The sequence below is a fragment of the Salvelinus namaycush genome, chromosome 2 (genome assembly GCF_016432855.1).
Source record: "Salvelinus namaycush isolate Seneca chromosome 2, SaNama_1.0, whole genome shotgun sequence".
Classification (NCBI taxonomy): Eukaryota; Metazoa; Chordata; class Actinopteri; order Salmoniformes; family Salmonidae; genus Salvelinus; species Salvelinus namaycush.
Genome location: NC_052308.1, coordinates 78,988,839 through 79,015,573, shown reverse-complemented (window position 1 = coordinate 79,015,573; position 26,735 = coordinate 78,988,839). Strand labels below are relative to the sequence as shown.

Sequence of the window (26,735 nt, the reverse complement as noted above, 5' to 3'; positions counted from 1 at the left end):
CATAGAGATCAAGGCTATTACCAAAGCAGCAGTTAAACTGGACAACTTTCCATTCAACACTTTCTATTCAACTCATTCACCGGCAGACAGGAACACTTCCCATTTTCCCCATGGTTTAAATCAGTCTTCCAATTGTGCGACTGGATGTGAAGGGTTTAACTTCTAAACAGTGATCTTTGATGGGGTCATCTAGTGGATTGGACTGTCACTTGTCTTTTCTGTTCCAAAAGGCTTGGCTAGGACGAGTCCCCTGCTCTCCCAGAGACGCTTGTGTTCCAACAGCTGCAGCTGAAGGGAGGGTGTGGGATTCCCAGTTTTATTGATGATCTCTGTTATGGACTTTACTTATATTGTCATTGACTGTGTTTTCCTGCAATCTCTGTTGTTTTTACATTTGAAATTCTAAAAATAAAGCTGTCCAAAAAGAAGCAGGTATTTGACTGGTCTGTTTACTAATGGCCATATCAGTTATAAGTCTGTTTCTTATATGGTCATATCCTCTGGTGTACGGCTCAAATGGCAGCAGATCTAAATAAACCAAAGCCAAATTACCTTAGATATATTGCTGTGGAAGCTGGATGTATTTCTGACACACCCACTTCTGAACATGTCCATATTGGGCTTGTAAATGATCTGTTGCTTCTGTACGCTTCTTGTAACTTTGCCATCGACTGCATGGGATCAAATTGGAGTTTCAAGAACAGCTCAGCAGGTATCATGAAGCAATCCCAGAGGGTCATAAAGCAATCCCAATTGACTTCAGGCTGCATGTATTTCTGACACGCAGTTTCATATCATGGCCATGGTTGGAGGTCACTGAAAGGGGGTTATAATTTGAAGAATTTGGACTAAAGATCTGTACAGCTTGCTGAAAAACCTAACAGCTCCCCATTTGATCCAAGTGTTTCTTCATGTAAATGTATTCGATTAATATTACATTGAGCCCTCCATTGACTTCACACTGCATGCTGAAAGGTGAACACCTCATACCTATACTGTGGACCACAGAGAGATCTGATACAGTCCAGCACATTATTCTGACCTTATTAGTCAACCATAAGGTCCTCACATTGCTGACACCGTAATAGATTTATAGTGAGTTATGTGACCTGGAAAATAAGATCTCAATTAACCGAGCCAAGATTGGTTGTTTTGTGGATCCATGCCACAAGCATCTGACATTTCATGTCCAGATTTAGATTTTTACTGGCTGTGGCATTTTAATGGATTGATTCATGTAAAAGAAATGCTGACTTGACCCAAGGCGCCGGGGTGTCTCAGCCAACTCCTGTATGTGGTGATAAAACTACTTTGCAAGCACAGACTGATAATTAAAGCACCCTTAAAATGTATTGGATCAAGAGTTACTATTCGATTCCCCCATGGGCCAATATGTACAAAACAGTTATATAACGACAGTTTACTCAACTGCTTAATGATATCTGGCAGTTAATAACAGTATACCAGGGGCCTGCAACTCTTGTTCTGGACAGCCTATCCACATGGTTTGCAGGCTCTTGTTCCACCCCAGCACTAACTCATCGGGTTCAGCTAAATAAACTTGTTGTGAAGGGTCATCCCACTGGGCACACCACGTCATTTCAACGTGGATAATTGGGTAATATTTGGTTGAGATGTTAATCAATGAGATTACAACCTATATTCACCCACTCATAAAGACAGCCAAAAGATAGTTGAATTTCCAATGTGTGATCATGATGCTTAAAGCATAACCAAATTCAAATGAAAAAATGATATCAGATTTTTGGTTTAATGTCACCCAAATGTCTATCACTGCACTTTCAATCAAAGTTCAAATTTGGTTTATTTCCCGGAGGGTAACTTCTGCCCAGAGCAAGTTTGGAGCTCATGCCGGGTGTACACGACAGGTCATATATCATGCAAGATCTTTGTACATTAAAATAACTTAATCTCATAAACATTTAGTTTGCATGGTGCTAATGTTCTCTCCAACCACAAACACGGCAAGTAAATATCTTGTCTAATAACAGTGGCATCAGTGCCAGAATTAGGCTGCATTGGCAGATATATCAAACAATAAATCTTGGCTGCAATGAAGATGAGAGCACAGTCCAAGAAATGAAAAGGCCTTGATGGGATTCTTCCAGATGGTCAGCTCCCTGCTCAACTAGTGTATCCAGTAGCTCCCCCCCCCCCTTGGGGCTTCTTGTAGGGGAGACTGGGGTTGGTTGTCTCACGGGTTGGGGTTCAGAGTGCTAATTATTACCAATCTAAATGGGGCTGTAATATATTTAAGGTTCAAATGAGTGAATTCTCTGAGCTTTCGTAGCATTAAGATAATCTTTAGAACCTTCTTACGATGTCTCTTTAGTAGTCAAAGTGTTTCCCAGAGCCTTTGTTAGTAACGTGTCTCTTTAAAACCAAATGGTCTAACGATGCACTGTTTTCTCTACGTGCTTGTTTGGGAAACACTTAAAAAATTGGCTCGTAAAATAACGATGCATTTGGTGCGATCATCGCAATGCACCTTGGTCCTCTCCTTCCAACAGCCGTTACAATTGTATAGAGTATACTGCCAGTATACATTAAATGCCAAGATCAAAATGTCATATGCTTTTCCTAAAGCATAAAATTCTGCATATTGTTAGGAATATTGTTCATTCAAAGAAAGACTTGGATATTGCTAAGATTCTGTTTGCTCTATTGCATCACTTCCTCTTACCAAAAGAATAACCCCATACTGTGTGACATCATCAGTGGAATAATACTGCCCCTGCGATGGGGCTGGTTGTCACAAGGGGACAGAGTGTGTTTGATGACTCATAACTCCATGTTGAAATAAGATATGAGGATAAAAAGGGTTCCCATTTCAACACAAGACATTGGTTTCCTCATAAGATATTGTCACGTTGGTATGAAGGATCGGGAGACAGGCGCAGGAATGCGTAATAGGGGATTTTAATTTCCCAAATTACACCGTGCCGTATAAAGGCACGGGGACGAATACCAAACAAACACGTATACAAAACACAGGGTTGAGACCCAAAACAAAAGAGAGAGGAGTACCTTCAATAAATACAATGGAGCGAGACCCGTAACACACACACAATGATTCTACACCAGATGAGACCCGTAACACACACACAATGATTCTACACCAGATGAGACCCGTAACACACACACAATGATTCTACACGGGACGAGACCCACAACAGACACACAATGATTCTACACGGGACGAGACCCGTAACACACACACAATGATTCTACACGGGACGAGACCCGTAACACACACACAATGATTCCACATGGGACGAGACCCGTAATCATCTGCACAATCCACAATGGCACGAAAGCCAACACAACATAGCACAGGTACTCACACGCACCAACGGACATTGTAACAATAATCGACCGGACAATGGTGAATAAAGGGCACATTTATACAATTACAAATCACTGGGAATAGGAATCAGGTGTGCGTGATGACAGTTCCCGGAGAGATCCGTGACAGATATACTGGTGATGAGAAATACACACCAGAGTAAAAAGTGACAACCAACCCCGGTCTGCCCTACTAATGTGCTGGGTGGACACAGCACCCCAAACACACAGACATTGGTTTCCTCATAAGATATACTGGTGATGAGAAATACACACCAGAGTAAAAAGTGACAACCAACCCCGGTCTGCCCTACTAATGTGCTGGGTGGACACAGCACCCCAAACACACAGACATTGGTTTCCTCATAAGATATACTGGTGATGAGAAATACACACCAGAGTAAAAAGGGACAACCAACCCCGGTCTCCCCTACTAATGTGCTGGGTGGACACAGCACCCCAAACACAGGGTGTATTCAGGTGGTGAAAATGTAATGTAATGTAAAGGAATCTGTAACTTTATAGTAACTATTCCCTATTCATTTTATAACAGTTTTACTGAAGCCAGCTCAGCTGCTAAGCGGTTAACCTCAGAGTGTAATAAATGTTTGAGACAGCTATATCGCTGTCAGCAATATGAGTGGATAAGATGATTGAAATACTGATATGTTGTTATGTAAGTCATAAGAATCCTACTGGACCGTTTTAGCCAACTGAAATGTGAGACAAATAAATGCGCCTCCAGGATTCATTAGATCATTCTGTAGATAAATAACACATTAGATTCAACGGTTTTATAAGCTGTTATTGAAAGCCGGAATGTGTCCGTTCTAGCTTTCAAATATTCATTTAATGTGGTTCCACAGGGGTGATAAATCAAACTCAGCAAAGCACGAGGTAACGGCCAACTCCGTCACAAGCATGAGGTGAGGAGACAGTTCAGATGTGTTTACAAGCTAAATCATAGAAATAATAGGTGAACATATATAAAGTTGTTGATGAGGATTAATGCCACTAAAATGAACTAAATAACGTCAGACTAGATTTAATGAAAACTATTTTAGTTGTAGTGAGGCAACATGGAATCAATCCATTACAGTATATGAGGTTCAGTGGAAGTAACATTGGGATGAATCAAACTTTTGATAATGTCATAATTATTAGTAATGACATCTCTCATTTACGTAAACTCAGTGAAATTCAATTCAGAGACAAATATGACATTAAAAAGTAATGTCATGGGAGTGTGGTGCTCCTGGAAGTGGGAGGTGCTAGTGAGACACAGACACACAGAGGTCTCTCCTACAATCCATGTCCTTCCCCAGAGTGGTCCATAATTAACTTTTGCCTGGTTGGCACTTCCAACCAGATATAAGGAGGCTGAGGCCCCAGCATCCATAAGTCAGAAACCTTCTTCCTCTGTGGTAAGACCTCTCCACCTCCTTAGATTTGTATATTTGTCTCATCTTTGCACTCAGCATCTGAGGCAGCAGCTAACTGCACTGTTTGAATTGAGTTCTGCATGTCTCTTAAGATTTGACAATATGCAATCAAGTGTAATCCAGTAAAAAGGGCTTCATAAATACATGTAATTAATTGATTGAATGCCATTGGTTTAAAAAAAAATGTTTTTAATTAGTTTTTCTTTAAATGTGTATTACTTCAAATCTGTAAGTTCCTTTTATGTCCAAAAGTGGTGTTTGTAAATGAAGGGAGAGGTCTAGAATTTAACAGGGTTTTCAGGGGTATTTATTTCAATATATGACAGAATGTGTAGTAAAGTGAGATGCCACTAGGAAAATAAAAGTTGGCAGCTGCACCTGTAGTTGAATTTGACATGGCATTAATTATATAGTTAAATGATTTTGTTTTTTTAGACGTTTGGGCATTAAAATGGTAAGGCTTTAGACTTACCAGGCTTTAGCCTCCACTGGTTTAGACATGTGCGTTTTCACAACATCTTATGTTTCACAGGGTCCTCCAAGGAGTACATATTCATCTGTACGAGGGAAAAAGGTGAGAAATGGTTTGAGTCTTCGGAGAGATACCGCTCACTTAACTCTGTTGACTGCGGAGGAAGCACCACAGAGTCAATCATGTTTCTTGTTTCATCTCTTTCCTAGTAATCCGTCACCATGAGTACGGACGCTGAGATGCAAATCTACGGCAAGGCTGCCATATACCTCCGTAAGCCTGAGAGGGAAAGGATTGAGGCACAAACCGCACCCTTTGATTCAAAGAACTCCTGCTATGTGACAGACAAGGCGGAGCTGTACCTTAAGGGTCTGGTCACTGCCAGGGCCGACGGGAAGTGTACTGTAACAGTCACGAAACCTGACGGCACTAAGGATGTAAGTCTGATCTGAAAAGTATTCAAGTTCAAGTGTGTGTAATTACTCTGTTTCATGAAAAATCATCAAAATGATTAAAAACATTTCAATAGACAATATGTCATCAGTAACAACAGATAGATTAAACATCTATTTGTTTTTGTAAGCAGAATATTACCTTCAAACACATGATGTTTAAAACTACTATTTAAAATTGGCATGGAATTTTTGATATTGACTAGTCAAGAATCACCAGTTATGTGTCAGTGGATGATAACTAAGTAGTGGATTAAATGTTGGATTGAACTGTAATATTAATGAGCAAAAAGCGATCAGTCATGTCCACTTTCATCAAATCAAACTTTACTTGTCACATGCGCCGAATACAACAAGTTTTGACCTTAGCGTGAAATGCTTACTTACAAGCCCTTAACCAACAGTGCAGTACAAGAAGAGCTAAGAAAATATTTCCCAACTAAACTAAAGTAAAACAAATAATAAAAAGTAACACAGTAAAATAACAAGGCTATATACAGGGGGTACCGGTAACGAGTCAATGTGCGACAGGTTAGTCAAGGTATTTGAAAATGTAGGTAGGGGTGAAGTGATAATAAACAGCGAGTAGCAGCAGTGTACAAGACAAATGGGGGGGGGGGGGTCCAATTGAAATAGTCTGGTGGCCATTTGATGAATTGTTCAGCAGTCTTATGGGGTAGAAACTGTTAAGGAGCATTTTGGTCCTTGACTTGGCACTCCGGTACCGCTTGCCGTGCGGTAGGAGAGAAAACAGTCTATGACTTGGGAGACTGGAGTCAATTGTTTGGGCTTTCCTCTGACACCGCCTATTATATAGGTCCTGGATGGAAGGAAGCTTGGCCCCAGTGATGTACTGGGCCGTGATCTGTGTGTAATCTATATTCCTGACTATTTCAGGAAGGAAAAGAGTTCAAAGATGCAGACATCTTCGAGATGAATCCCCCTAAGTACGACAAGATTGAGGACATGGCCATGATGACCTACCTGAATGAAGCCTCTGTGTTGTATAACCTCAAAGAGCGTTATGCAGCATGGATGATCTATGTAAGAAACCTGCACATACAAACACACACATACATGAACATAATAAATTCACACATACATTACTACACATAAATGAACGGTAGAAACCAAAACATATCAATACAATAGACCCAAATCAGTTTACCAAAGTACACCCACATCCTCACATAAATCCAGGTAAAAGTACATCTGACTTTGTTAATCTCCTAAATGAATTATGCTTTCATCCAGACCTACTCTGGGCTCTTCTGTGCCACGGTGAACCCCTACAAGTGGCTGCCAGTGTACGACGCAGAGGTTGTCAACGCCTACAGAGGGAAGAAGAGGATGGAGGCTCCACCCCATATCTTCTCCGTCTCTGACAACGCCTTTCAGTTCATGATGATTGGTACGAGATCTCATGGATGGAGGAATGGATAGTTGGATGGTTGGATGGATGGATGGATGGATGGAGGGATGGACGGACGGAGGGATGGATGGTTGGTTGTTTGGATAGATGTCCATTAAGTGCTCATGGATAGATGGATGGATGCATCAATGGAAATTGAAATATGCTTCAGAGAGGTATCTACTGTTTTCTAGTCTAGGTAATAACAGTTTGCTGGGAATATCTGATTTCACTACCCTTGAATGGAAAATGTTCCAAATTGAAATTTTTGATGATGCTATTAATTAAATAATGTCCCCTGAATGTTGCTTGAGTATGATAAGCAATGTGTTTTTTGGTTCCAGATAAGGAGAACCAGTCCGTCCTGATTACGTAAGTTGTTTACTAAAATGTCACTTGAGAAAGTGTTCCTATTGTAATAAGTTGGGCCACTTGGTGTGATGAAATATATGACATTATGAATCGATTTGAGCATTAGGCTATGTGTAATAACGAGTCGATGAGTGGAACTATTTGTTAAAGACTTATGTCAGAACACAGGTTAACAGTGTATTTTTCTATGCTATTTCTTAGTGAAAGCCAATCTGACACTCGGACATGTAACTAAAACCCCTCTTTCTCTGTCATATAAACCAGTGGAGAATCCGGTGCAGGAAAGACTGTCAACACCAAGCGTGTCATCCAGTACTTTGCAACAATTGCAGTGTCTGGTGCCAAGAAGGAAGCAGAACCTGGCAAAATGCAGGTAAGTTGTTCTTATGTTTGCCTTTTTAACACATTTCAGTTTGGTTGGCTGTGTAAACTGTTTTTCCAGTGGTGAATCCTGTTTCAAGCTATTGAGAAAAACGAACTTTACCAGCTTACCAGTTTTTGAGCAACTTTTGTTTGTCTCAATCAGGGGTCTCTTGAGGATCAGATCATTGCAGCTAACCCTCTGCTGGAGTCTTACGGTAATGCCAAGACAGTGAGGAACGACAACTCGTCTCGCTTTGTAAGTATGAAGGGCATACTGTGGAAGTTACCTTATATTGGAAAAATGTATTTCAGTAGTTCCCTTTTGTTATTCAGATTTTAGACATTATTTTGATCACTGTTTTGTTGCATAAAATTTGACATTCAAACTTGTAGAGGTTTTAAAATGTGAATTTTCCTCTTTAAAATGTCAGACTTAATTTGCTGTAATATTTTTGTTTTATCAACCCAACAAAACAATGTCCATTATTTATAATCCACATCATAATTCACATTTCCTCTGCTGTAGCAAACTGGATCCTACAACTGTGTCAATAGACCCAACATCAATCCAACAAACTATAACATTTAAAGAGGTCTATCAAAATAAAATAAAATGTTAAGATTAATTTGTTAACCTATTTTTAACCCCCATGCTCTACTACAGGGTAAATTCATCAGGATTCACTTCCAAGGTGGTAAACTGGCTAAAGCTGACATTGAGACCTGTGAGTTGGTTTTGATTGTTTCTCAATGCTTTCCTAAATTCACACAGATCATTTTTGAAATGTATCTCTTGCTCTCTCTCGTTCTCGCTCTCCTCTTCCTCTTTCTGTCATTCACTCTCTCTCTCTCTCTCTTTCTCTCCCCATCTCTATCTCCTTCTCTCTCAGACCTGCTGGAGAAGTCCAGAGTGTCCTTCCAGCTGCCCGATGAGAGAGGCTACCACATCTTCTTCCAGATGATGACAGGCCACAAACCTGAGCTAGTTGGTACGACAAAGTAGAGGTTCAGGGGAAATTATTCCCACCCCCATCTATGGAATATATAAAAAATATTCATAATACACAGTAATAATACTATTACAATGAGTACATCCAAGGTAACAAGGCATCTAGACATTTGGAAGGTCTTTGGGAAATATCTATCAAGTAATGCACTGTGATGCACTAGTCCACAAGTCTCAGTCTCCTCTTTATGCTTTTTATTATATACTACATGTATCCTTGAGTCCATCAATTGAGTAGAGGAGGGACAGATACTGTTTTTATTTTTGTATTTAACCTTTATTTAACTAGGCAAGTCAGTTAAGAATAAATTCTTATTTACAATGACAGCCTACCCAGGCCAAACACTAACCCCGGACGACGGTGGGCCAATTGTGTGCCGCCCTATGGGACTCCCAATCACGGCCGGTTGTGATACAGCCCAGAATTGAACCAGGGTCTGTAGTGACACCTGTAGCACCGAGATGCAGTACCTTAACCCACTGCGCCACCCACCCAAAAAACTGTAAAGGTAGGACAGCAGAATTCTAAGAGATTAACTGACAAGCTGTTCTCTGTTGTCCACAGAAATGGCGCTCATCACCACTAACCCCTACGACTTCCCCATGTGCAGCCAGGGACAGATCACTGTGGCCAGCATCAATGACAATGAAGAGCTGGATGCCACAGATGTGAGTCAAACAAAGGGTTAACCAAACTCTAGATATGGAATGGATAGGACCACCATACACACTGAATGTACTGTGCAATTCCAACTTGGTGGCAGCTGGGAATGTTCATGTATGTTTTTGTTTGATTCTAAATGCCTTGTTAGTTAGGCATGTGCCTCAAGGAACTCTTCATGCCTTCCACAAGACAATACCACTAAGTGCCCTGTGGAACTGTGCTGCCATCTACTAATGTGTTGGCCAAGCACAATCATGTGGAACAGAGAAGCCAGTCAAATCTATCCATCCCATTTGTTCTGCAGTGAGCAGCACAGAACTGTAGTGTAACTGAGCAAACTACCGTTCAGTTCATCTCTGTTGTACTTCCTCTTTAATATCAGGATGCCATTACAGTCCTGGGCTTCACTAATGAAGAGAAGATTGGCATCTACAAGCTGACAGGAGCTGTATTGCACCATGGAAACTTGAAATTCAAGCAGAAGCAGCGTGAGGAGCAGGCTGAGCCAGACGGCACAGAGGGTGAGTCCCACTCATAGATATACAATATGTAGAACATTAGTTCCATTCCCCAACATAGAAATAGAACACCTAAGACAGACAGTGCCACATGAAAGTCAGGCAGGAGATCATTTTTCGAGAACAAATTACAACCTCCAGAAATGTGGGTGAATCAAAACCTAACCCACAAAGAAGTTAACCAAACTATTTTGTCAGTGTGAAATCAGAAACAAGTGATCTTGTGTCCCTGAGTCTGTTGTTGTTGGTTCTCTCTCCAGTGGCTGATAAAATCGCCTACCTGCTGGGCCTGAACTCAGCTGAGATGTTGAAGGCTCTGTGCTACCCCAGAGTGAAGGTCGGCAACGAGTATGTGACCAAGGGACAGACTGTGCCTCAGGTAAGGCGGCCAAACACAGCATCTACCATTTTCTAAGCACTGGATTTATTTTGGGGACGAGTGCATTGCTTTTGTTTTTCCCAAGCTTGTTTCACCTTATCACGAGACATGGTCAATATCTCATGTATTAATTTGAGGTATTATCATTGCAGGTTAATAACTCAGTCAGTGCTCTGGCCAAGTCCATCTATGAGAGGATGTTCTTGTGGATGGTCATCCGTATCAATGAGATGTTGGACACCAAGAATCCAAGGCAGTTCTATATCGGTGTGCTTGACATTGCCGGGTTTGAGATCTTTGATGTGAGTATGAGACCAGAACAAGACAATTAGATGTGATTGAGAGGGATTACAGTCTTGTATGATGAAATTATCCCTTTTAAAACTCCATCAACAGTACAACAGCATGGAGCAGCTGTGCATCAACTTCACCAATGAGAAACTGCAACAGTTTTTCAACCACACCATGTTCGTCCTGGAGCAAGAGGAGTACAAGAAGGAGGGAATCGTCTGGGCCTTCATTGACTTCGGCATGGACTTGGCTGCCTGCATTGAGCTTATTGAGAAGGTAAGATGTCTGTGAGGATTATAATCAACCATTATAATGGACCATAACAGCAAAACTGTAACGGCAGTCTAAGTCGTCCTCCTCATCGGACGAGGAGAGGCGAGAAGGATCGGAGGACCAATGTGCAGAGTGGTAAGTTTCCATGATATTTAATGTACACGAAAACAATACACGATATAAAACAACAAACGAACATACCGTAACAGTCCCGTGTGGCGAAACACTAACACATGAACAATCACCCACAAACAAACAGTGTGAACAGCCTACCTAAATATGGTTCTCAATCAGAGGAAACGTAAAACACCTGCCCCTGATTGAGAACCATATCAGGCTAGTTAACAACCCTAAACATAGAAACAAATAACATAGACTGCCCACCCCAACTCACGCCCTGACCATACTAAACAAAGACAAAACAAAGGAAATAAGGTCAGGAACGTGACAAAAGCTCATTTGGAGCGTTGTGTGAAATATTATCACAGTGGTTCAAGTATTAAAATCACTGGGGAAGCCAATCGAGTCAAAAAAATCCATATAACAACCAATGTGTTGTGATAATTGCGTTGTTTGCTCTGTAACCTGATAGTTTATATGCTTTGACACTGTGATATATAGGCCTAAGGCCGAGACAATAAGAAGATAAATTCAACCACATCTTTGTTTCATCACAAAACCGGAGAGCAACATCTGTCTTGTGGAGTCCACAAAGCATAATGCATGTAACAAACAGTTACATGACCTACAGCATGGTCAGTCAAGTACATCTTTCTGCCATTTTCGGACCACTAAACATCTATTGATTTAGGACCACAGAGAGTTACCGCAAGTCGCAAAGATAACAAGAGCTGCCTCCCTCCAATATTCCAGCGCCATTTCAACATCATCAAATCACCTATGCTTAGTCTAAAACAGTGACAAAAAAAAAAAAAACTAGTTTCGTCCAATCAACGTAAGCTAAATATCATGTGGCTGTCCATGGTACTAATTTATGTGTTTGTGTGAGTAAGTAGAAAATACATGGAAACGCCATCCTCCTCTCTTTCATGTTGCAGAAAACGCTTTAAAAAAATGTTGTCCTAGGCTACCTGGCTAAAATGCTTGCTCGCTATTCTAACTTCCTTTCCTTAGCCTACTACATCTAGCTACATTTTGAACTTCCATCCTCTCTGACCAAAAGCACAATGTATTAATTTATGGTTGGGTCAGAATTGGTGTTAGAATCATTGGCCAGGACAGGGAATTAAGTAAAACTATGAGTACAAGTCCCTATCTCCATCCATTGCCAATTTAGGAAAGGGCCCATTTTAGCTAGCTATCCTCCAGAGGACAACAACAAAATGAGATGCAACATTTTAAGTTTTTCTTTCTGTCAATGACGTTTGGCTTGATTTGGTGTGAAGCCAAATCCAAACTGGCTTCACTTGACACATTTGTTGGTGCACCAGGACCATTCACAGATTAGCTCACTCAGTTTAGCTCAACTCTGACACCCACATCCTCACATAATTCGCTGTTATTGTATACAAAAAAAGAATCAAGGGAGGCAAAATGCTCTCTGGCTTCTTTTGCATTCAATGCCACAATATCATACTCTTTTTGACCAGACAGTATCAGATAGAAGGGCTACACATACAGAGACAGAGGGGCGCAGTTTTGCTTTACCTGGTGAGATATATTCAGCCTATTGCTAAGAGAGACGAAAGATACATTATATTATATGTCAATTTTTGGGGAAACCTCACTTCCCTTGGCACCCATTAATATACGCCACTGACTGTTGAGAACTCAATATGTTTCCTATTATGTGTCCCTAAAGGAATATAATCCTATAATAGCATGTTCACCAAATGAATAAATGTGATCCTAAAGGGAAATATCACTAATTTGATATACATCTCTTTTCGTAAAGCCATTGGGCATCTTCTCCATCCTTGAAGAGGAGTGCATGTTCCCCAAGTCTTCAGACACCACCTTCAAGGACAAGCTGTATGCCCAGCATCTTGGCAAAACAAATGCATTTGAGAAGCCCAAGCCTGCCAAAGGCAAGGCAGAGGCCCACTTCTCCCTGGTGCACTACGCCGGAACTGTGGACTACAACATCACTGGGTGGCTGGAGAAGAACAAGGATCCCCTGAACGACTCAGTTTGTCAGCTGTACCAGAAGTCCGGAGTCAAAATTCTGGCTGCCCTGTATCCCCCTCCCCCTCCTGAGGGTAAGACTAGCATCACGTCACAATATTTAACTAAATACAAGTTATAACTCAGACCCAAATGTTCTTTAAAGCCTTTCAATGTATCACAATTTCTCAGGGTTAATCTCTGGGATGATTTACTCATACACTCGGTTAAATTAATAAAACAATAGCTTTTATTCTACACAATCTCACTGGCAGCATTTGCCTCTAGCTAAGTGTGAAGTTAACCAGAGATTCTCTGGTTTATAATTAGTGTGGTTGCTGAAGACAAGACCACTCTAGATTTCTTACAAAATCGTGTTATTATTCTATTTATTCCACCCGCACTAGGAAATGTACTTTTCTAGTTATCTTTTACTTTTCCCCATTTTAACAGATAAAGCCAAGAAAGGAGGCAAGAAGAAGGGTGGTTCCATGCAGACAGTGTCCTCCCAGTTCAGGGTGAGCTTTTGAAATGTGCTTATTCAGTCCTTCAAAATGTGCATTGATTACCATAAATGAGAAAATGGTTTGTAACCCTCATACAGGAGAACTTACATAAGCTGATGACCAACTTGAGGAGCACTCATCCTCACTTTGTGCGCTGCCTGATCCCCAACGAGTCAAAGACTCCAGGTACAGGAAATATTGACTTAAATATGCAATCTTATCAGTACAGTACCAGTAACCTTAACGATCCCAATCCATAACCTGTTTATGAGTATTAAAAGAGACTTGTTTTGTTTTACCAGGTCTGATGGAGAACTTCCTGGTTATCCACCAGCTCAGGTGTAATGGTGTACTGGAGGGTATCAGGATCTGCAGAAAGGGCTTCCCCAGCAGAATCATCTATGCTGACTTCAAGCAGAGGTACATACGTACACACACGCACACACACCACATTAAATATCTGCTCCAAGGGTTTTCCCAGCATCAGAATAGGTTTACCTTTTACAAAATATAACCAACATATTACAACTTGACATGTTAAAAATGTCTCCTCATTCAGGTACAAAGTACTGAATGCCAGTGTCATCCCCGAGGGCCAATTCATGGACAACAAGAAGGCTTCTGAGAAGCTGCTTGGGTCCATTGATGTGAATCACGAGGATTACAAGTTTGGACACACCAAGGTCAGTCAAATACCCCACAGCAAAAGCAGACAACAAAACACAACTTCAATGATAATTTAAACCCATACCATATAAAATGTCTCCAGTTGATCTATCCATCCTTTTGTTCTTTCTTCTTCATTTAACTAATGGAAAAGGTGGAAAAACATTGTACTGTTTTTTTCTTCAGTCGTTCATCACAAGTATAGACGAGAAACTAAACTCATTATCATGTGCATTGTGTTAGAGTGGTATGGCTTCAGTTATCTGTATCTGTGTACATTATTAATCTACAACTGTACAATAACTAACAACTTAGAAACAACCTATCCAATGGTATGTTTGTAACCGTTGCAAAGTTAATGTTGTTTAAATCAATCTAGTGATGTTGTTCCCCTCTTTCGATTCAACCCTTTCTATCTGTCACCATCTGTGGTTCCATTGACCATGTTAACCTGTGTCTCAGGTGTTCTTCAAAGCCGGTCTGCTGGGTGTCCTGGAGGAGATGAGAGATGAGAAGCTGGCCACTCTGGTCGGCATGGTCCAGGCTCTCAGCCGTGGATTCCTCATGAGGAGAGAGTTTAGCAAGATGATGGAGAGGAGGTGAGGAATAGCAGACATCTTGGCAAAGCTTTCTGTCAACCACCTGTATCTAATGCATTATGATTACATACTGTATATGCTGTGAGTTGTTCAGAATGAGAAAGTACATCTTATAATGGTCAACTAAAGATTTTGGGTTCATTCATTTAGTCCAGAAATGGATGTAGCAACTAAGGATTCTAGCTTTATAGTTGCAGTTTGAGACTTGGCTGTTCAATTGGCATTAAAATGTGTGGTATTTACCCATTCATTCTTGAAGTATATAAAATGCCTCATGAGTTTAGCATGCACGACCTGTCAGATCTTGCATCTAGAGCACTGTCTATGAATTTAAGAGGGGTTACATTTCCCTGGCCCCATTCCTCAACAGTGGCAGTTGGTTCTGTTTTGTTGCTCTTCGAGTCACAGAATGTAGCTTTAAGCATGTCACTCACCATGCTACTCCATCCTTTCTGTCGACCAGAGAATCAGTTTACGCCATCCAGTACAACATCCGCTCATTCATGAATGTCAAAACCTGGCCATGGATGAAGTTGTACTTCAAGATCAAGCCCCTGCTGCAGAGCGCTGAGACTGAGAAGGAGCTGGCCAACATGAAGGAGAACTATGACAAGATGACGACAGACCTGGCCAAGGCTCTGGCCACAAAGAAGCAAATGGAGGAGAAGTTGGTGGCCCTGACGCAGGAGAAGAACGACCTGGCACTCCAAATAGCATCTGTGGGTGAAAAAACAACAATCATTACTGTCAAATTTACATACATATGAACACACCTTTTTATTGCCAATGTTATATACTTTATATATCTCATGAATTTCGATTGATTTACTCTGACCTTCAATACACAAAGTGAGGCCTCTGATTTTTTCCCCCCTGTTCTGAAACCAGGAAGGAGAGAGTCTGAACGATGCTGAGGAAAGGTGTGAGGGGCTCATCAAGAGCAAGATCCAGCTGGAGGCCAAACTCAAAGAGACGACCGAGAGGCTGGAGGATGAGGAGGAGATCAATGCTGAGTTGACTGCCAAGAAGAGGAAGCTGGAGGATGAGTGCTCTGAGCTGAAGAAGGACATTGATGACCTGGAGCTCACCCTGGCCAAAGTGGAGAAGGAGAAGCACGCCACTGAAAACAAGGTCTTTTGTCTTACCATAGGCAGTCTAACCAAACAATAATTCAATCAATAATCAACTCAAAACATAGCTTTACAGAAATGGAATTCACGTTGTACAATAGTAGAATGTCAGTTGCGTGGTACTCCCAACATTCATTGCATGTTCTACTGCCCCTCATTTATGACTTCCATTCAGTACACTGGCATGGTGAACACTGCCACCTAGTGTTGAATCTACAGTACAGTAATTGTTGATGCAGTTCTAATCTAAATGAATTGAATGCAATATATAACAAACTATATCTCCCCTTTATGGTGAAGCGACCAAAGACGAATTATGTTGTGGCCATTTCCAGGTTAAAAACCTGACAGAGGAGATGGCGTCTATGGATGAGAGTGTTGCCAAGCTGACCAAGGAGAAGAAAGCCCTCCAAGAGGCCCACCAGCAGACACTGGATGACCTGCAGGCAGAGGAGGACAAAGTCAACACTCTGACCAAGGCCAAGACCAAGCTGGAACAGCAAGTGGACGACGTGAGTGGAGTTTGACATTTTGGCTATGATAGTATGTAAGATGATATTATCTTCAGTTGTTTAGATTTGAACAATATATGTGTTTTTATCTCATAGCTTGAGGGTTCTCTGGAGCAAGAGAAAAAGCTCCGTATGGACCTTGAGAGATCCAAGAGAAAGCTGGAGGGAGATCTGAAACTGGCCCAGGAGTCCATAATGGACCTGGAGAATGACAAGCAGCAAGCTGATGAGAAAATCAAGAAGTAAACACAATAATAATAATAATACTACAGTATTACCTGCTATAATGGTTGTTCTTGACTAATTCTTGTAATTATGAATGAACATTTACATGGTATTCTTAAAAGCAAAGTGAATGGTATGATGCTCTCCCTTTACACTATTGAACCAAAACCAACTCTGCAATCGACCTATTTGTGTTTCTCAGGAAGGAGTTTGAGACCACCCAGCTCCTCAGCAAGGTTGAGGATGAGCAGTCTCTGGGAGCTCAGCTGCAGAAGAAGATCAAGGAACTCCAGGTACAGTACAGGATATTTGTATTTTTTTTTATTTCACCTTTATTTAACCAGGTAGGCTAGTTGAGAACAAGTTCTCATTTACAACTGCGACCTGGCCAAGATAAAGCACAGCAGTTCGACACATACAACAACACAGAGTCACACATGGAATAAACAAACATACAGTCAATAATACAGTAGAAAAAAGAAAAATCCATATACAGTGAGTGTAAATAAGGTAAGATAAGGGAGGTAAGCCAATAAATAGGCCATGGTGGCGAAGTAATTACAGTATAGCAATTAGACACTGGAATGGTAGATGTGCAGAAGATGACTGATACTGGGGTGCAAAGGAGCAAGATAAATAAAAAAATACAGCATGGGGATGAGGTAGTTGGATGGGCTGTTTACAGATGGGCTATGTACAGGTGCAGTGATCTGTGAGCTACTCTGAGAGCTGGTGCTTAAAGCTAGTGAGGGAGATATAAGACTCCAGCTTCAGAGATTTTTGCAGTTCGTTCCAGTCATTGGCAGCAGAGAACTGGAAGGAAAGGCGTGTGCTACGGGTGGGTGCTGCTATGGTGACCAGTGAGCTGAGATAAGGCGGGGCTTTACCTAGCAGAGACTTGTAGCTGACCTGGAGCCAGTGGGTTTGGTGACGAGTATGAAGTGATGGCCAGCTAACGAGAGCATACAGGTCGCAGTGGTGGGTAGTATATGGGGCTTTGGTGACAAAACGGATAGCACTGTGATAAACTGCATCCAATTTGTTGAGTAGAGTATTGGAGGCTATTTTATAGATGACATCGCCGAAGTCGAGGATCGGTAGGATGGTCAGTTTTACGAGGGTATGTTTGGCAGCATGATGCTTTGTTGCGAAATAGGAAGCCGATTCTAGATTTAATTTTGGATTAGAGATGCTTAATGTGAGTCTGGAAGGAGAGTTTACAGTCTAGCCAGACACCTAGGTATTTGTAGTCTTCGGTTCTAAGTCAGAACCGTCCAGAGAAGTGATGCTGGACGAACGGGCAGGTGCGGGCAGTGATCGGTTGAAGTGCATGCACTTAGTTTGACTTGCATTTAAGAGCAGTTGGAGGCCACGGAAGGAGAGTTGTATGGCATTGAAGCTCGTCTGGAGGTTAGTTAACACAGTTTCCAAAGAAGGGCCAGAAGTATACAGAATGGTGTCGTCTGCGTAGAGGTGGATCAGAGAATCACCAAACTCCAGTACAGAGAAGTACAGACTTGAATCATTTCCTTAAAAAAAAAAAAAAACTTTTTCTGGCAGCAGACAGTTTTCCAGGTGGCTTCTGATGGCTGAGTAGGTTGGAAGATGGTGTTTCTTGTTGATGCTTCTTACCATCCCCACTCAGCCCTCAATGACAATATCCATGTTAAAATGGCTTATATCCATCTAGAGTCCTCTGTCTAACTTCTTACCTTTGAGGGTTTGGCTCCTGCATGGGACACTGTCTACTGAATATATTAGTGTAACTGGCTTTTATTAAACACATTTATGCAAAATTTACATACAAGTATTATTTTGTGAGGTTCAATTGTTTCAACTGTATTGTAGTGTTCATCCCCCCTGCTCCTGCCCCCTGTTCTAGGCCCGTATTGAGGAGCTGGAGGAGGAAATTGAGGCTGAGCGTGCTGCCAGGGCTAAGGTTGAGAAGCAGAGGGCCGATCTCTCCAGGGAACTTGAGGAGATCAGCGAGAGGCTGGAGGAGGCCGGAGGTGCCACTGCTGCTCAAATTGAGATGAACAAGAAGCGTGAGGCTGAGTTCCAGAAGCTGCGTCGTGATCTTGAAGAGTCCACCCTGCAGCATGAGGCCACAGCCGCAGCTCTGCGCAAGAAGCAGGCCGATAGTGTGGCTGAGCTCGGGGAGCAGATCGACAACCTGCAGCGCGTCAAGCAGAAGCTGGAGAAGGAGAAGAGCGAGTACAAGATGGAGATTGATGACCTCTCTAGCAATATGGAGGCTGTCGCCAAGGCTAAGGTGAGTAGGGATGTTTTGATCAAGCAGTGTTGAGGATGGTCAACTACATTACCATTCAAGTGAACTGAAGTTGACAGGAGTCACATATATAAAGTAATGATGGTACATGTTTCACTAACAGGGCAATCTGGAGAAGATGTGCCGTACTCTTGAGGACCAGCTGAGTGAGCTCAAGACTAAGAATGATGAGAATGTTCGCCAGGTCAATGACATCAGCGGACAGAGAGCCAGACTCCTGACAGAAAATGGTACCTTCAACAATGAACAACAAGCCAATGCTTTCCTTCAGTAGAACACAACATGTATTAGGGGCTATATCCACATAGCTTCTACTGTACTATTCACCACCTAACATTGCACTACGATACCTCAGAATCCATTTTCAATTTTAGAAAACAGTGACCCTATTAACAAGATGTTCCTCTGTCCCTGCAGGTGAGTTTGGTCGCCAGCTGGAGGAGAAGGAAGCTCTGGTGTCTCAGCTGACCAGAGGAAAACAGGCCTTCACCCAGCAGGTGGAGGAGCTGAAGAGGGCGATTGAGGAGGAGGTCAAGGTAAGGGACCCAAAATGTAGAGTTTAGAGCCACATCTTTACATAGACAGTGACTACACCACCCTCAAACTCCTACTGTCTCTCCACCCTCAGAAAATAGTGTAACCAGGAGGACTATCTGTAATTATTGGTGGCACAGACGCTGTTTCACCCTTTCCTACACTTAAATGACCCTTGCCTAACGATTACATCTGAAGCTGGGCTTGCAGCAAGACTATCCTCACCATAAGGCGATAGTTCTCCTGTATATTATGAGTGCAGAGACTGCAATTAGAAGGCATAATGTTAATGTTACTACTTAGCTTCGGCTGGAGGAGGTCGTGTAGAACCAAGTCCAGATAAAGTGTCAGGGGTGAAAAAGTTTAATGTAAAAAGGAGGGAAAAAATGTAAATACAAAACGGTAATTAAAAAGTAAACCGTAATTTTGGCAGGTAGCAAAGTAACGTTAGCAACAAACTGCACAGCTTCACGTAAAGAAGTCCACATAATTTGTTTGACTATCTCACTCATCTCTCCTTGTCCTTCTTTCTCACAGGCTAAAAACGCACTGGCCCACGGTGTTCAGTCTGCCCGCCATGACTGTGACCTCCTGAGGGAGCAGTTTGAGGAGGAGCAGGAGGCCAAGGCAGAGCTGCAACGCGGCATGTCCAAGGCCAACAGTGAGGTGGCTCAGTGGAGGACTAAGTATGAAACTGATGCTATCCAGCGCACAGAGGAGCTGGAGGAGGCCAAGTGAGTCACACGCAACAGAAAAACTCAGATATGGTGTGGATGGTGAGGGTGGTAGGGGACTCTGAGAAAATGTTACATCAATATGTATTGAAACATATCTTTCACTCTATAAAACCGACCTCTGTTGTCCAACAGGAAGAAGCTGGCCCAGCGTCTGCAGGAGGCCGAGGAGACCATTGAGGCGACCAACTCCAAGTGCGCCTCCCTGGAGAAGACCAAGCAGAGGCTGCAGGGAGAGGTGGAGGACCTCATGATTGATGTTGAGAGAGCCAACGCACTGGCCGCCAACCTCGACAAGAAGCAGAGGAACTTTGACAAGGTGAAAATGAATAAACCTCACCTTAGGCTGATATTTACTGTCTGCTATATGATCAATTGCAGTATAATTGTAGCATATTTATAATTCAAAACTCTTCATCAATGACTTCTGATGAAAATCCCATGGATTTCCCTAGGTTCTGGCAGAGTGGAAGCAGAAGTATGAGGAGGGCCAGGCTGAGCTGGAAGGAGCTCAGAAGGAGGCTCGCTCTATGAGCACTGAACTCTTCAAGATGAAGAACTCCTACGAGGAGGCTCTGGATCATCTGGAGACTCTGAAGAGAGAGAACAAGAACCTGCAACGTGAGCATTTGACAGCAATTCTATTTCATGTTTCATTAGCAAAATTAATTGCTGTTAATTAATTCACTGATATTATGATTCAATGTCAACTTCAGTGGATTGGCAATTTCCACTGAAAATCTCCCAAGTCTAAACTGCTCCTGTGTGTGTGTGTGTGTGTGTGTGTGTGTGTGCAGAGGAGATCTCTGACCTGACTGAGCAGATCGGAGAGACTGGCAAGAGCATCCATGAGCTGGAGAAGGCCAAGAAGACCGTGGAGACAGAGAAGTCTGAGATCCAGACCGCTCTGGAGGAGGCTGAGGTACAAACTACAGTCCAATGATCCCTGTATTGGAGTTTATTGTAGTCATATATATTTAATTCCTACATCCAAATGTATTGAACACAATTGGCCTGACTGCTTCTGTTTGTCCAGGGAACACTGGAGCACGAGGAATCCAAGATTCTGCGTGTGCAGCTGGAGCTGAACCAGATCAAGGGTGAGGTGGACAGGAAGATCGCTGAGAAGGACGAGGAGATGGAGCAGATCAAGAGGAACAGCCAGAGGGTGGTTGACTCCATGCAGAGCACCCTGGACTCTGAGGTCAGGAGCAGGAATGATGCCCTGAGGGTGAAGAAGAAGATGGAGGGAGACCTGAACGAGATGGAGATCCAGCTGAGCCACTCCAACAGGCAGGCCGCTGAGGCCCAGAAACAGCTGAGGAATGTCCAGGGACAGCTCAAGGTAAAGGGACTGGGACATCAGACTCAAAAACCTGAACATGGAGAGGGATTTGTTTTTGAATCTGTAGAAAATAATAGAACAGAGGATTTGAATAGAGTGGTTTATGTACTAAAGGTAGCGATACTGGGGAAATTCTTACCATTGAACATTTCTATCACTGATCGATCCTATCACCTCTACTTCCACAAGTCCTAATGAACGTATGTCATTGTGAACCCCAGGATGCCCAATTGCACCTTGATGACGCCGTCCGTGTCGCAGAAGACATGAAGGAGCAGGCAGCCATGGTGGAGCGCAGAAACGGTCTGATGGTGGCTGAAATCGAGGAGCTCAGAGTTGCTCTGGAGCAGACAGAGAGAGGGCGCAAAGTGGCTGAGACTGAGCTGGTAGACGCCAGCGAGCGTGTTGGTCTGCTGCACTCCCAGGTATGGGTCAAATGCCATTTCTAATGAAACTCAACCAAGCATACAGTTTAAACACACCTGAAATTTGACAGTGCTTGCCTTAGATTTTCATAATTTCAGTCTTGTGACTTGCAAGTTCTCTTGAGAGTCAAACAAATCATCTTGTTTACTCCTTCAGAACACCAGCCTTCTGAACACCAAGAAGAAGCTGGAGACTGACCTGGTGCAGGTGCAGGGAGAGGTGGACGACATCGTCCAGGAGGCCAGGAATGCAGAGGAGAAGGCCAAGAAGGCAATCACTGACGTGAGTCCTTGAATTGCATCAACTTGATTTGTCCCCAAGTGCCAATGGTAGCTGGGCTGGTTAAGAACAACAAAGATCTCAGAGGGACGTTATGATTTGTGCCAATTGGTGCATAAATTAAACAAACTACTATTCCAGGCGGCCATGATGGCTGAGGAGCTGAAGAAGGAGCAGGACACCAGTTCTCACCTGGAGAGGATGAAGAAGAACCTGGAGGTCACAGTCAAGGACCTGCAGCACCGCCTGGATGAGGCTGAGAATCTGGCCATGAAGGGAGGCAAGAAGCAGCTCCAGAAACTGGAGTCCAGGGTGAGTTACCAGCAGGGTGGATTAGGGTGGATTGAAAGACGGATTGCTGGAAATTTATTTGATCACATAAAAATACACAGGAGCATTGTTTAGTGACTTGTTCTCGCAATAACCCACCTAGATCAGGGGTTCCCAAACTTCTTTGCATTGGGGACCACCCCTTTTGTGATAGCGAATTCATCAGGGACGCCCTTCATAATATCAGAACACAACTCCTACTTTAAAGTGAGATAAAAATAGCATCCACGCAGATTTCCTATGACTTCCTCAGTGCATGACTGGACTAATCAAGTCTCGGGCCCTGGGAAATAACATTTTTAAGTCCCCCCCTCTTTGAATCAGAGAGAAAATGTTGCAGTTTTAAAGGTAATTTCCTGTCATTCTACACATTTTGACGCGGGGCAAAAAGAAAATCTTGCAGTTTTAAAGCTTAAATTACAGTGAATTTACGATTATAACAACAAATTATAATAATTGTACACTTATTTAGTGGAGTTGATCCAAGACCTTTAAATAAATTCAAATGTATTCATCTAGTTGCTTCATTCAGGCTTAATTGTCTCAGCAGACTTCTTCTAATCTGCCATTTCAATCATAATAATAATAATAATAATGCACAATACATATCAACACAGAATATAATATACAATCATTCAATTAATGTCATAGTAATAATTTTCTCTCTCTATAGTTATGTTTCATTCACTGGCCGTTGCTAGGGAAGCTAGCGTTGCTATGCGGGGCTAGCAGCTAGCAGGCTAATGGCTGAATTAGCTTGTAGGCTAGCGGACTTGAATAAGTTCATAAAACCTGAAAATACAACATAACATCTCAACAAACATATGTACATGCTCCAGAAACATTACCGTTTTAAATATGGTGATTTTACACTCGCTTACCTTCAAAAAATATATATAAAAATGTATTTATGTCGGTGCTTCTGTCTTCATGTTGGCTCACTTGGCAAACTACTCTCAACTGCCATGGCGCGAGCTCCATAATGGAAGCAATGTCACAACATTAAAACATGAGAGTGGTAACCTTTAATTGCCGTACTGGTACTGCACCATACACCACTAAACGCATGACAAAATGGTTAAATAGTCATATTTCAAATACAAGAAGAATTGAGTTGTGAGCCTCCCAGACCCGTTATTTATCTAAGAGTTAATAACATAAATTGTGGATTAATAATATTACATTGTACTGTATTGCACCCTCTAAACTTTTTCCAAATATCCCGTGCTTTTTAATCTGTTCTTGCTTGAAATATACATAAACAAATTTAAATGTAAATTCCACTTTGAGAACCACTGACCTAGATAATGAAAAGTTGTTGTTATTATTACAGACCCCTTCAATAAATGTTTTAAAAGAGCACATAGGAACAGATGACAATTGTGCCCCCTTGACTGGTTTGAAGATTATACCTCTTTTACAAATATTTGTTAAGTCTGATTTCACGACCTCCAACAAATTCCTACGTTTATTTCTTCCACAAAGGTGCGTGAGCTCGAGACTGAGGTGGAGGCCGAGCAGAGAAGAGGTGTAGACGCAGTAAAGGGAGTCCGCAAGTATGAGCGCAGAGTCAAGGAGCTCACTTACCAGGTAAGAGAAAGTGCATTCTTTATACACTTGACACTAACACAGACAGGTTTGTGCATAAAACTATTGTGACTTTGATTCTTTGATCTTCTCCCACAGACTGAGGAGGATAAGAAGAACGTTAACAGACTTCAGGACCTGGTAGATAAGCTGCAGATGAAAGTGAAGGCCTACAAGAGGCATTCTGAGGAAGCGGTGAGTCACAGAGGGCATTCATACATTGCTATCCATATACATTGCTATCCTAAATCTGACAATGTGTTTTGTTGAAAATAATATTTATAATTGCTGCCTGAAGCTTCAAACTTTAAATGCTGATGTTCTGCTCTCCCTCTCTTTTCCTCACCCAGGAGGAAGCAGCCAATAGCCATATGTCTAAGTTCAGGAAGGTTCAGCATGAGCTGGAGGAGGCTGAGGAGCGTGCTGACATCGCTGAGACTCAGGTCAACAAGCTCAGAGCCAAAACCCGTGACTCTGGAAAGGTACAGAACTGCTTCTAAACCTATACCTGACTCATGTTCAGATATGACCACATCAACACCACCTATGAGTCAGTCTTCTCAGAGGTCAATACAGACCTTTTACACTCAACTGTATTGAAGATCTCTAAGAAGAACATTTCAGGAAGGGCTAAACAATCTAATGAGAGTTATTCAGTTAGTACTTCAACATCTAAAATCCAAGCTGAGCACTGAGCACTAAAGACTTGATCCATTATATTCTATCCATATATTTATCATGTTCATTATTTTTACTGATCCATTATATTATTTATTTCTTCTTACAGGGAAAAGAAGTTGCTGAATAAACAAGACCAAAGTATTGAAGATCAAAGTCTTACCATTTTCCTGTGTTGCATAAAATATGTTTTTTCAGGGTGAAATGTTGAGCATTGATTAAAAACATGTCGGCCTACATACACTTCCTTTGTGACTGTGGACTTATTACTCAGCAAACAGATTTTTAATACCCCATAAAAATATTGTACTTTAAATAATGGAGCAATCTGGGATTCCAACAAATCAAATCAAATCAAATTTGTCACATACACAACAACAAAAGCTGACAAAGCAGTCAGTTTTTTGGGTAAACAGATGAGGGATGAGGCTGGAGAAATGTAACCACTCTCAAATTCTCAGACTGAGCTATGGATGCAACGACTGGAAGTTTATTCTTGCTTAGTCTTACATTTATTGAATTCAATGAATTCAGCCAGCCTCTGCATTTAAGCTGCTTCTTTTTTCAAGGTAATGCTGGTAGATTGCCATTGGAAATAATGACTCTAGTGTGTAAAAATCTGACACTGGCTAAATATGCATGTCAATTTTGAGCCTTACCCCCAGCTGTTTATTTTGTACTTGTATATATTATGGATCCCCATTAGTTCCTACCAAGGCAGCAGCTACTCTTCCTGGCATCTGTCAAAATTAAGGCAGTTATATATTTTTAAAACATTACAATACATTCATAACAGATTTCACAACACACTGTGTGCCTTCAGGCCACTACTCTACTACCACATATCTACAACACAAAATCTATTATCATGTGTCTGTGACAATGTTTGTGTTGCTTCACAGTCCCCGCTGTTCCATAAGGTGTATTTTTATCTGGTTTTTTTCATCTGTTATTTTAAATACTTTCTTGACACTTATTTTTCTTAAAACTGCATTGTTGGTTAAGGGCTTGTAAGTAAGCATTTCACTGTAAGGTCTCTACACCTGTTGTATTCGGCGCATGTGACAATTAACATTTGATTTTGATTTGTTTTTTGCCATTGTATGTGCAGCCATGAGTTCACCAGTCAAACTGCCAAGGTCAGAGGTTCCAGGACCGCTCTAGTCATTCTATTTTGATGGTCATAACACTGTCATAGGGCACCACAACACACATATATTGGTCCTGCATGTAACATTTGATCTCTTAATATGGCTGAGATCCCGCTAACGGGATCGATATGACAACAGCCAGTGAAAGTGCAGGGCGCCAAATTCAAACAACAGAAATCTCATAATTAAAATTCCTCAAACATACAAGTATTTTACACCATTTTAAAGATACACTTCTTGTTAATCCCACCACAGTGTCCGATTTCAAATAGGCTTTACGGCGAAAGCACCACAAACGATTATGTTAGGTGAGTGCCTAATCACAGAAAAACACAGCCATTTTTCCAGCCAAAGAGAGGAGTCACAAAAAGCAGAAATATAGATAAATGAATCACTAACCTTTGATGATCTTCATCAGATGACACTCATAGGACTTCATGTTACACAATACATGTATGTTTTGTTCGATAAAGTTCATATTGAAATAAAAAAATCTCAGTATACATTGGCGCATTATGTTCAGTAGTTCTAAAAATATCCGGTGAATTTGCAGAGCCACATAAATTTACAGAAATACTCATCATAAATGTTGATGAAAATACAAGTGTTA

General features: G+C 41.7%; 1 protein-coding gene across 1 annotated transcript; it reads left to right on the top strand.

Moving 5' to 3' along the window:
- Positions 1–5,497: 5,497 nt before the first annotated feature.
- LOC120019367 (myosin heavy chain, fast skeletal muscle-like) lies at positions 5,498–25,218 on the top strand. Its single transcript, XM_038962660.1, has 39 exons — positions 5,498–5,717; positions 6,630–6,776; positions 6,987–7,143; positions 7,488–7,515; positions 7,780–7,888; positions 8,042–8,134; positions 8,543–8,603; positions 8,769–8,867; positions 9,450–9,553; positions 9,931–10,069; positions 10,327–10,445; positions 10,598–10,747; positions 10,842–11,012; positions 12,925–13,228; positions 13,587–13,651; positions 13,738–13,825; positions 13,942–14,059; positions 14,199–14,322; positions 14,768–14,904; positions 15,368–15,623; positions 15,793–16,035; positions 16,370–16,546; positions 16,643–16,788; positions 16,974–17,064; positions 18,654–19,043; positions 19,165–19,291; positions 19,479–19,597; positions 20,133–20,329; positions 20,465–20,648; positions 20,785–20,950; positions 21,127–21,251; positions 21,366–21,674; positions 21,896–22,099; positions 22,257–22,382; positions 22,521–22,691; positions 24,195–24,299; positions 24,396–24,491; positions 24,647–24,778; positions 25,084–25,218. Exons 1-39 carry the CDS (start codon positions 5,502–5,504, stop codon positions 25,102–25,104), a joined length of 5,814 nt encoding a protein of 1,937 aa, XP_038818588.1. The 5' UTR covers positions 5,498–5,501; the 3' UTR covers positions 25,105–25,218.
- The last annotated feature ends 1,517 nt before the right edge of the window (positions 25,219–26,735 follow it).